This window comes from Protomyctophum parallelum (genome assembly GCF_964188405.1).
Source record: "Protomyctophum parallelum genome assembly, chromosome: 10".
Classification (NCBI taxonomy): Eukaryota; Metazoa; Chordata; class Actinopteri; order Myctophiformes; family Myctophidae; genus Protomyctophum; species Protomyctophum parallelum.
The window spans coordinates 36,187,092-36,200,076 of NC_139704.1; the positions used below are offsets into that span (position 1 = coordinate 36,187,092).

Sequence of the window (12,985 nt, forward strand, 5' to 3'; positions counted from 1 at the left end):
CTGTTGAAGATTGGACACTGTGATAACCCCCCGTGCGTATACTGCACAAGTGGTGAAAGCCTCCGCGTTACGTACTGGCTAATGATTGGCACGCTTGACAGTGATTGGCAGGGCTGCCATGACAACGCCACAACGACACCAAGAAGACCAATAGAAAAGGGAAACAAAATGTTTCAATGCTACACTCAACGGCGGATTTAGGGGGGAGATATTATGAGGCTTGGTGTCATTAGGCGATAGCCATTGAATCATTCAATCTTTTTTACTCGCCGTTTATTATTTTTTTCGGGGGGTTTCTACCCTTTTTCTCGGTAATTTCTTCCTCTCTCAGGTCATTTCCATGGTGTTCCGATCCCCCTTAGAGCTTTATCCCTCCCATTTCTTCCTGCCAAACTTCGCTGATCGCCCTTTGCTCCTGGCGAACAGCGCTCCCACCGCCAGGTCTCCAGAAGACTTGTCCATGTTTCAGCTACCGACCCTCAACTTCTCCCCGGAGCAGGTGGCGAGCGTCTGCGAGACGCTGGAGGAGACCGGGGACATCGAGCGGCTGGGTCGGTTCCTCTGGTCGCTGCCTGTAGCGCCGGGAGCCTGCGAGCAGATCAACAAGCATGAGTCCATCCTGCGCGCCCGGGCCGTGGTCGCTTTCCACACGGGGAATTTCAGAGACCTCTACCATATCCTGGAGAACCACAAGTTCACCAAGGACTCGCACGGCAAACTGCAGGCCATGTGGCTGGAAGCACATTACCAGGAGGCCGAGAAGCTCCGCGGTCGCCCCCTCGGACCGGTCGATAAGTACCGGGTGCGGAAGAAGTTTCCGCTCCCTCGGACCATCTGGGACGGCGAGCAGAAGACGCACTGTTTCAAAGAGCGGACGCGGAGCCTGCTAAGGGAGTGGTACCTTCAGGACCCATATCCAAATCCCAGCAAGAAAAGGGAACTGGCGCAAGCCACGGGACTCACTCCGACACAGGTCGGGAATTGGTTTAAAAACCGTAGACAACGAGACAGAGCCGCGGCAGCAAAAAACAGGTTGGTGTCCTTTCTGTCAAATGCTTACTTGTTTGGGTTAACCCGCTTTATGAAATGCGTCGCCGTCGGACGTTTGTCAAATCGAAACAGAGGGTGATATTTTATAGCAAACAGGCTATATTTTGTACAGCCATACGTAGGATAGGGGAAAGACTAGTGTTGTTGTCGGTAGGGGAGGGAGTAGTAGTAGGCTACGGCGACATTTTAGTTATGAAATCTAATAACAATTCTATGTTTCAATGATGAAAAACTGCCTTCGCAAATATTCGGATGTAGGCTACTGTCAGTAAAAGCCCACTGTATTGGATGTCTCAAATAGATACACAATAGTGCACTATAGCTATTTATTATTTTGAAGTATACAGGCTATGGACTTGTAGGCAATATAAGCAAGGAAACACTCCCCATGTTTTCTCCTATAAACAAAATGCGAACGGCTTCGTAAACCAAAACCGGGCAGCATTAATGAAAGAAAAAGTATAATTAAAAAAAGTTCAAGTGGAATTATTTGTTATTAAACTTGAGAGAGGTTGCAGCGTGTGTTTATGCTGGCCTTTCATTTGAACAGCTTGTTTACGTTTTCTACAACAATGAAAGAAGGCTAAAATTACAAACTGATAGGCCTCTAAGCCACTCAATGTGACTAAACATTGCACTTTACACTAATATAATTTGTTAATTGATTCAGTGGTTTGGAAATGAATGTATAGTATAGCTAAATGAATATAAATGTGTTTAAATTAAAGCTGCTATAAGATATTAAATACACAGAATATTTATCACATATTTGAATTCAAATTCAAATATGTTATATACTGAATTGCATTAATATTATAAATATATTTTAATTTTGTATAGTGCAAAGCCATATGATATAGGCTATTGGTTTATTTAGACGCGGCTGCAGTAGCCTGAAATTATATTACATTTGTCACCATCTGACGTTTTTCAAATCTCAGTGGAAAAATATTAATATTACTGATATTACACTGGTAATGAAAATGACCATAGAAATAAATAAATAAATTGAGGGCATAGGCTGTATTCATAACATTAGTACTAGCTATCAATTCCTTTGAAATGCTATAATTGATTAGAATGTCATACCACGGTCCTAAGCCATATGAATAGGCTATACTATTCTAATCTTTTTGCTAAATTAATAGATATATTTCCTCTGTGCTATTATCCCGCTGTGATGGAGTTATTATCGTGAGTGGATTGGAGATAAACATTTAGCATGATTGGAGTAACCCGAGTTTGACGTCACTCATTCATACACGTCCAGTTTATATCCATTTGAAATGTATCCTACATGTATCTATAGCAAATACGTGGGCCTATTATTGATGATTTTTGCATTTTGATTTGGGCCAATTAGACCTCCCCCGTTTATTATTTTAAAAGCGGATTTTTCATAAAAGGCGTGTGGTATTGATATGACAAGTAGCCTAGCTTACAGCCTAACCGGTGACAATTTACGCGATTTATTACTTTTGACAAAACGTCACATTTGTTCCACATTTGGTAGTCTAAATAGCTGACGTGTTTTGTCCCCCTGAAAGCAAGTCTTGTCCGCTGGGCTGGTTGATAAAAGCATGCGTGGTTTGGGGCCGGCAGGGGGAAAGAAAGGCGAGCCTGAACCCTATTTGGCAGGGGGGGGTACATTCTCAGGTCTAATTGCCATGTTTTTTTTCTTTCTTTCCTCCTCTCGTTTCTTTTCTTCTCCAGGCTCCAGCACCAAGCAATAGGACCAAACGGTATGCGGTCCCTTTCAGACTCCGGTCTCACCCCGCATAGCTCGGCGGAGTCGCCCTCGACCGCGGCCAGTCCGACCACCAGCGTGTCCAGCATGACAGAAAGAGTTGATACGGGGACCTCCATCCTGTCGGTCACGTCGAGTGACTCGGAGTGCGATGTATGATACGGAAGAGAAAGAGAAAAGAAAAAACTTAAAAACACATGAAACACAAAAAGAGAAATATTTACAGGGAATATGGACCTGAGAAAAAAAAGACTTATGAATATCGCGGATGAAAAAAGGACCGATTGATATAAATATTAAAAAAAGAGATAAAAGCACGTCTTTTTTTAAAAGCGCTTTCAAAGGACCCACGCCTCCCTATTCATACCCCCCACACCACCGCCACCATCACCGCCACCACCACTATTTGCATGATGTTTTTTTATTTTTATTTTATTTTAAAATCAGGGAACAAGAACATCCCCGAAATCCAGTTTTCACGAGGAACACAGCGGAGGGAAGAAAAAGCAACTTTGGTATCTCCACTCTCCATCGCTTTTTTTCCTCCTCCATTCCCGTTTTTAGTAGCCTATAGCCTACTAGGCTATAATGTCGATGCAGACACACCAGACAAGATGCAATCCTGTTTTATTTTTGTCTTAGGTTCACATTTATTTTAATTTATGTTCATCAGACAATCATTTAAGTCGTAAGCACCTTTTTTTAAATAACATATTTCAGTCACTGCCTTTGTGGGGTATATACAACATGGTCAAAAAATGTGGAACGGAATCGTTTATGACTGTATCAGATTTTTATTTTTATTTCAAAATTTTATATTGAATTATGTATATCTCGAATAATGCGATCATTCTCCCGGTCTGTAATATACGTGTAGAAATATTGCTTGTACATAATTATTGCTCTCCTCCCCTTCTCATCCTCTTTTCTACCCCTTCCTCACTTTTCTTGACTTGGTGTTCCTACATAAAATATTTGTCAAAACGTTGAACGAAATGCTCTCTAGGCGTTTTTGTTGCTTTGGTTGTTTACTTTATAGCCTATAACTCAACGTGGAGCTAATGAGAAACGTCACGATATATACATTTATGCAAAAACGGGTTTAGGATGAAAATTATTGGAATGTTTCATGTATTCTTTCATTCAAGTCGTTGTAGCCATAATTTATTTTCCCAGGGTCGTCCAAAGCGCTTATTTACATGATCCTATTCACTGTTTCTTTCTTGCGTGGTTATTATGTTAATGTATAATTTCTTTAAAAAAGAAAAATAATCAAATACAGTATTCAATTTTCTATCCTCCTGCATGAAGTCTCTCTCTTTCAGCAAGAGCTCCTATAAGGAGCCTTGACGGATAAGACCAGTGATATAACTGGCACATCACAATACATTTGGCAAATTATTGTATTGTCAAAGCTCATCGCTGCATGGCGCTTAAGCGTGTCCAAACCTATATGCGGTCTCTAAAACAGTCCTATCCTATGTCCTATATATGTGCATATACTGCACATTATGGCAAACGTCAACGTCATGCTGCACTTAAAAAAATGTGAGTGCTATTTCCTCTTTTGTTTACGGTTGCTAGTGAATACAGAAATTAAGTAAACGCGCCATTAAATGGGCTAATCACGAGGGGACTCCTCCCTTGTCCCAATCTCCCATTGTGGGTCGCTGAAAAGAGCTTTTCTTTCCGTACGAGAACCATTCCCCCCAAAAGCCTTTCTCTCCTGCTGCCCTTCTATCTAAATCCCCGACCAATTATGCCACAGAAGAGCTAGGGCAGATTTACTGGGACACTGTTGCAGGAACTGTGCTGTCGGTGTCCTAATGTAGAGCTTTCTAGTCTCTATATTACGACTATATATTTCCCCTGTAAACAAAGTGCTTTAAGCAATCCCCCAAAAAAACAACAACAACATGGCAGTGTATGGATATATGTCATATCTTTAGTATCAGATTATAGGCCTTGTTCAGGAGGACAAAACAGATGGTCAGAATATGTTTTGCAAAGTGGACATGCAATTAAGTGATGCAACATAAAGTAGAGGTATACTTCACAATTTTGTCACGCGCGCCGGATGTGTTTATTACCACAGTTTTAGCTGATCTATCTGTTAATCCTGTTTACATAGTCTACTAATCAAAAACCAACACATACATTGTATTTATTATCTAAATTGTATATATAGGCATAAACTACTTTTGATTTGCAAGGGAGGGACTAAGATCGAATAGAAGCTAATATTGTACAATAGGCTACCTCAGGTGAGTGGAGGTCAATCAATCAACACGGTCAACAGCACATTAAAATTCAGATTGCTAATTTAATTCTCAGAGAGTAGGCTAATAAATTGTGATCTTGCTGTGCACCGTCCACACCGATTTTAATAACATGACTTAAGTTTTCAAGAGGCTGCAAACCATCAACAGACCATTATAGACCACCTGTAACCTAATCTAGCACGAAGAAAGTGGTTGTTTTGTGCGCGCGACCTCTGCGTAAAAATGAGCCAATGTTCATTGTTAATTTAACAAGACAGGAGTTAATAATGTGGCATTCTGAATGTTCCCAGTGATAACCTATGAATTAAGCTATAACTTTATTTATATTTGTTTTTTTTATAATGGCTATGATGCATTATTTGCGTCCGTCAATGGATTATTTCCTCCAGTGCATAAACCTAATCAGTCCACAGCACAATTGCGCGGGGATAAGCCGCTGTCTTCCCTCAGATGGACCGCATCAAAACAAGAAAACAAGTGTGTCAAAGACTCTAGGCTTATTATCGATCCTAAAATAACCTAAGCCATAATGCCCCTGCACCCCCCCCCCCCCTTCCCCCCAAACGAAGAAAACAAAAAAAAACACCCATGTTGAAAACAAGCCATCTCCGATCCCGACGTGCAATCAAAAGTTGATTGCGGCTGAAGTAAATCTGTGTGTTTTTAAACCCGTTCCGAGTCTTAAGTCGGCCTGGGAGAGGAAGATAGGGCCCTATCAACAACACGGACAGACCGGTGGAGAGAGAGGCCATGGCACGGCCCCCACCACCGCCACCTCCACCCTGCCCCCTCCACCCTGCCCCGATCCTTATCACCTGCCCCTCCTCCTTCCACCCGCCCGCGTGCACTCCACAAGTTTTATTGGCTGCGACAAGTCCTGGTTATGATTGAGATTAAATTAATCGTAAACTGAAGAGCATTCTTTTTTTTTTATCGCCAAAGGAGGACACGGGGATTAAGTCTATCTAAAAGAGATGGGGCCTCAGATACGGACTCATGAATATAAAACAAGTGGTGAATGGGATACATTTGCGGCGATGTGTGTTCACACGCGCGTTATGTTCATTAGCCTTGGCTTTTTGAATCGCCGTCCGTATAAAATGGGCAGATAAACTTAACCACTTGAGTAAAAATGAGTGAGGCGTGATTGTGTGAAATAACGTAAAAATGACTCAATCAACTAGACTCGGCAATCAAACTCTGCATTTGGCTCTGTCGTCGTCCACGAGGTAGGCCTATACATTTCATGTTATAGGCTATAATATATAGCCTATTAGACGGACAGAGTAGATTTGTGCAATAGGTGAATCATTCTTGTCCTGGTGGTTCAAAAGTATATAGGCTATAGTCGAAGTGTGATTCTATTGTCTGCGTGCGTGCATGCATGCGTGCGTGTGTGCATGCGCGCGCGGCCGCGCGCGCGAGCAGGGGTCGTGATCTGTCAGCTCAAATATGGATCACAAGACAAAGGAACTTAGCGAGGAGTAATCTGTGTGTGTGATACTTACATGAATACGGGTAGAGAGTAAACGAGAACGTGAGACAAGTGCGGCAACAATTGAGACTCGTATGACTAGTAGAGACCTCGCAATCTCGCATGTTTTTCTTTTCTCATTCTGTTTAAGTGCGTGTGTCAAACAAACAACATAAAGGATTAGTTGTCCTGTTCCCATGGCTGCTGCATGAGCATGGAGACATTCAGACATACCGGTAGCCTACATGCTAGGCTATAGGCCTCAGTGCATAAGGGGGGGAAGAAAAGAAAAAAGGAGGGAGAAAAAACAAAACTATTAGGCCGTGGTCCGGCGGTGAGAAATACTTGAGGGCAGAGCCCTGTTTTTTCTCGGATTTCACCGGTTAACTGCACACAACTTTTCTTTTGGTGTGTATTCATGCAGCACCAGTTCCCTATGACCCGGATTCAAGCGTGTAGCTGCAGCCCAGCGCCACTATACTGGCTGTCAATGCAGGCCAGACTGGATGGGGCCTTTTTGGATAAACGTTTACCCCCCCCCCCCCCCCTCTCTCTCTCTCTCTCTCTCTCTCTCTCGCACGCTGTCTGATGTTTTCCCAGAAGGCAGTAAGACGCGGGGCTGAAGCATTCCTCTTGACTCAGGAGCAAGAGTTATAGATGCCAAATGGAAGCGAGGCATGTTTTTTGGCTTTTGATTGAAAGCTGAATTTCTGCCTCTGGGCCCGCCATTTAACAACGCGTGATAACTGCTGCGGGTATATAGGCTATCCTAATTCGTAAGGGCGTTAACAATTAAAATGTATGATCTTTTTTTTTTACACTTTTTTCATTCGTTTATTTAGCTACGGGACATGTCTTAAGTTAAATGTCACCGCTTCCAGAGCAAAATGTGTGACATATTGGCATTTTCAGGGTGAAAACATTGAGCGCCATGTCGCCTTGCACCTGCCGCCTGTTGTCACTGACGCCCTAATAAACAATCTCTCTCTCTCTCTCTCTCTCTCTCTCTCTCTCTCTCTCTCTCTCTCTCTCTCTCTCTCTCTCTCTCTCTGCCCCCATCTGTTTCTGTCTTCAAGACTATAGCGCGGGATTTAAAACTGTAATTCTATTAAATTGTAATTGTGGGGTCACGGGAGGCTATGATACAGGATCAGTGGTGTATAAGCCGCTCGTTTGAACTTTCATTTGGAGCCATATAGGCAGATGGGATCATGGCCATGCCCCCACCCCTGCAACACACACACACACACACACACACACACACACACACACACACACACACACACACACACACACACACACACACACACACACACACACACACACACACACACACACACACACACACACACACACACATTCGGGTCAGCAGTGCAGTTCTACAGTCTCGTCTTTATTTAAACAAGCGTTAACACGAAAGCGACGCAACTTAAGCTTGTTCAAACGCCCGGGAGAGAGCACGTAACACCCGCTGACGCACGCGCGCAGCCACGCACAGAGGATGATATTGAGTGAGAGAGAGAGAGAGGGGGGGGGGGGGGGGGGAACTGGACGTGTATAGCCGGACACCTGTGCTTTCCTTTCCATCGCCGTTCTGAGGCCTGCTCAGCGTGCTACACTATATGCTATATGCTTACTACCCCGGCAGTATAGGCTATATTAGCACATTTTGACATCATGTGAAAATTGACCCCGAACCTCTCACTCAGAGTTATATGCAGACTTGGGATAGGCTTGCGCTCAACCACAGAAAACAAGTCAATAGCCATATATAGGAGGCTATACTGTAAGTGAGCTAAAAGAGAATGAGAGACAAGCGTTCAGCTATACATGGCATGCATGCTATACCACCCCTTATAAATAAATCAGACTCCGTAGCCCTATACTATAGCTATAACTATATACGCTTACATAAAATATATTTAATTTTCCTATTCCCCCCCCCCCCCCCCCCCCCCACCAAGACAAACGAATTAGGCTGCAGATATTATATTATGGGCGAACAATTAAGGCCTATAAACAAAACAGCCGCATTGGGGCTATTATAACGATTGAGAGGTGAACATTTAGAAAAATGAAAACGATGTGCACGGTAAATTTGGCGGCGAAAATACAATTATATAAAAAGAAAAAGAAACCCTAACCGATAGAAGCAGGTGTTGTTCTATAATACACAGATATATAAGGAATAAGAGGTCCTTTCCTCTGCCTCATGTGTCTCTTCTCTGTCCCGCTGTGGCTCTCGGTCCCTTCGAGCCTCCCATGGTGGCCAGACCTATAACACTTGACAGATTCATTTCAGTAATATTTGACGTTTCCACAAAGAGTTTATTAGCAAGAGAGACCATTAAATTCGATGTCACCGCTTATACTTAGCCCTAACCGGACTCGCTTCGTTTCGGCGACTAGTCCGACCTCCTCCTTCCTCCTTTCCCTCCCTTCTCATTCTCTGTATGAATTGCTGATTGTTCAGTGTGGTCTCATAGTGGACGCTATTGTCTGGCAGCCCAGCGCTCCAGCTGAAACCTCCTCTGGTATTGAAAGCGCCGGATCAACCTGACCACACACACCCAGCCCTGCCGCTGTGCCCAGGCCGTGGAACTATATACCCGCATGAAGCTTAGCCCACACATGACATGATGATGGGCGGCCCAGTCATCTTTTCTCCCTCTAAATTGAGTAGGCTATGTACGGACTGTCTTCACCTGCAATGCTGTTGTGTAAGACAAAATTGGGCCTTCTACAACTATGTGAAGCCAAATTTAGACATTTATCCCGGCGCACTATAGCCTGAACAAGGCTACTATAATACTGTAAAACATCAATTGAATTGTCATAATTATTTTCCTGATCAATTATTACCAATTAGATGTAGATAGCATGCCCACATACATTTAATACTGTTACGAGGTTGACAAAGGTGCACTTCCGGACACATTTATTTCCACATGACCGTGACCTTGATAGTCTACGGTCGGTAGGCATAGTGCAAATTTTTCAAGGAAGGATTATTATAGTCTATATTGACATGTATTTGTTTAAGTGTTTTCGCAACATACATAGGCACTTTCACGTTAAATAATATGTCAATCGGCCGCCTAAAGGTATAGCTAATTGTAGGATAAATAATTCCATAACAATGCTTGCGACCCTTATGGAAAAGTAGCTCTTGCTTCCATTGGTATCAAACATAATGCAAAACTATGTGGCAATAATAGCTATAAGTCCATATGGTGATTGGCTCTAATACGTGACACGACAAATAGCTCGGTTTTAAGGCTGCCTCGCCTCTACGCCCCCTTCCTGAACCGCGCCTATGCACTTAACAAAAGGTCGGGGATTGACTGGGCCCTCGTTGCCCTTATCAATTTAACCTCCGTTTAGAGCGCTATAGAATGGATTACCCGGGATGCCACCCTCCTGCTCACAAACATCCCCTGCCGGAGAGGAGAGGACTCCACACATAAGGCAAGGCCAACATACAGACCAGACAAGCGCCATGGCTCTGCTGTGTTCTTTGACTGCCATCTAGCGGACGCGGGACGCCGGACATTCTACCGGACTCCACGGCTAAAGCAAGTCAAAATATAGGGTCAAAAGAAACACGTACCCTTCCTCATACTTGATTTTTTAAAATATATTTTTTAAATCTCTCACTCTTCTGTTTGCTGCTGTCGTGAATATGAATGTAGAAAATTGTAAGGGTACACGGGCATAAAATTAGGATAGGCCTTGTGTGTGTGTGTGTGTGTGTGTGTGCGCTCCAGCAGACACCATTATGCCTCCCTCTCTCTCACACACACACACACACACACACACACACACACACACACACACACACACACACACACACACACACACACACACACACACACACACACACACACAGGTACAACTGGACCTTTTTAAAGTTTCATTGCATAATAAAAGTCAATTGATGATGCGGAACACTGAACTGGTATCTCCATTTAGAGCGAGATCGAGGACTCAATCCCCTGGTTAATTTTTCACCACTGATACCCAGAATTTGTGTGTGTGTGTGTGTGTGTGTGTGTGTGTGTGTGTGTGTGTGTGTGTGTGTGTGTGTGTGTGTGTGTGTGTGTGTGTGTGTGTGTGTGTGTGTGTGTGTGTGTGTGTGTGAGAGAGAGAGGGAGGCATAATGGTGTCTGCTGGAGCGCGGCCTTTTAGAGTTGACCTCTTGGGTCCTGTAAAATGGGGAGGGGAGGTGCGGGGGGGGGGGGGGGGAGGTGCGCCTGGCAGAATAAGCGATGGAGATGGTTTCATTGTACTAAATGGACAGTAAAACACGCTTACAGCAACAAGGACAGGAGCTGCCATTAAGTCATCACTGGACGGTTGTGTATATGGTAGCCTGTGTGTAACATGTCATGTAGCAGGAATAAAACTTCTTCATTTCCCCTCACTTTGCAGCCACTTAGATTTCCCAAAACAGTCGGGAGCCGTTTCGAGGTCATGGAAGCATGAATAAACAGCGTATAGGCTATACTTCTGTATGGTCATCGGGGTGGGGGTCTATTTCCAGTTCCGCTCCTCTCTGTTAAGTGGACATACTGTATAGGGCCTATAGATAGGTGAAATATAGCCATGCAGGTCTCATTGACTGAGGTAGCATGAAGGGGAAATGTTCACTTTGCAAGTTGTATGGTTTCATAAGTTAAAAGCCTATATGAAAGAATGAAAGCATACATAGGCCTATTACATGCATGCATGAATACACTATGGTTCGGGAATCTACGGATGCCTATAGGGAGGTCCTCTATGCACGTCCCACTGGGTTTAGCAGACCCCCTGGCTGGCAGGCCAAAGAGTAAAGACGGAAGGTGGAAGGTTTACATCTCCACACTGGCCTGGAAACGCCTGGAGATCCCCATGGGGGTCGTGGATAATGTTGCTCATGGGAGAGGGAACACTGGAAGTCTCTACTGTTGGAACTGCTATACCCTGGCAACCCGATTCCGGATAAGTGGTTGAAGATGGATGGATCCAGTGGGACCAATTTAGTGAGTTCACATTTTGAATTGAGCCCAATACCCCCCCCCCCCCCCCTTGCTTGCTTTATCTATCTGAAAGGTTTTGCATGTCATGATTGCTCTCGGATTGAGATCAACCACCCAGAACAAAAGGGGGAAAATGTAATGAAGGTCCCATTTATTGTAAAACAGCTCCCCGTTGTCTGTAAAGAGTGTCATCTGCAGGAGCGTACAGAAGAAGCATGCAGTCTAGTCATTAACCAGATGGCTCTGGAGGCCTTGAGCCAAAAGTCGGGGTGTTTTGTCCGACCAGCTCTTGTATATTTAATAGGTTCCTGTACATGAGTCGCTCGTATAGAGCATCTTCAAAGCGGCTCTTTTAAAAAGGGCCCGTGTCCCACGGTGGCCTCTGAAACACATGCATTATTAAAGCACACACCGGCCTAACCCCCGCACTCCTCCCCACACCAAGGCCAGTGCAGCGAGCAGCCGCTGCCTCACAGCTCCCACAGGAGGCAAGCGGAGAAAGCAAGTGTTTGGGCCTTGTGTGTGTGTGTGTGTGTGTGCGCGTGCGGTTGAGGAGGGGTGTGGAGCTCCAAAGCGAATTGAATCCTCCAAAAACCCATGGACATCAGTCTAACTTTAGACATGCTTCTGTGGAGCTTGGATGTGATGTGTGTAGTCATGCATCTGATCTTTAGCTTTCGTTAGTTGTTTTTTTTACTTCATGCATCCTATCCTAATGTCATCGTATAATTGTTTCCCTTGCTTCCCTTGTTCTGTGTAAGGCACATTGAATTTGTCCTTGAAATGTGCTATATAGACTACAAATAAAATGACCTTGCCTTTTCTTTAATGTATTAGAAAAAATGGACATCTCTAAATCATTTAGGTTAATCCATGTGTCAGACTTCTTTCACATGACACTTGATAATTCTTCTTTTCGACCTCATATCTCTCATATTAGAAGATTTATGTAACTCTCAGATACAAAACAGCCTCAAACACGCACGCACGCACACACGCGCACACACACACACACACACACACACACACACACACACACACACACACACACACACACACACACACACACACACACACACACACACACACACACACACACACGCACACGCACACGCACACGCACACACACATGCACACGCACACACACATGCACACACACACACACACACACACACACACACACACACACACACACACACACACACACACACACACACACACACACACGATTATAATTGAGTGTGAGCAATTGGAGGGAATTGAGAGAGAGGGAGAGGCTGTGAAAGTGGTCAATTGGCTTAACTCTGCAGCAGTGTGTGTTCTTGGTGCAATAAGGAGGATGCAGTGGGCAATGTGCACTCTTTTGATTGCCCTAATGTGGTGGCCCTAATGTAATCCTCCCCAGCATAAGAAT

The 12,985-nt window shown here is 44.1% G+C and overlaps 1 protein-coding gene across 1 annotated transcript; it reads left to right on the forward strand.

Moving 5' to 3' along the window:
- Positions 1 to 340: 340 nt before the first annotated feature.
- On the forward strand, positions 341 to 2,956 carry six3a (SIX homeobox 3a; the record flags this gene model as incomplete). Its single annotated transcript, XM_083775680.1, has 2 exons — positions 341 to 1,032; positions 2,764 to 2,956. The coding sequence occupies 2 exons, from the start codon at positions 341 to 343 to the stop codon at positions 2,954 to 2,956; spliced, it is 885 nt and encodes a 294-aa protein (XP_083631806.1).
- Between the last annotated feature and the right edge of the window lie 10,029 nt (positions 2,957 to 12,985).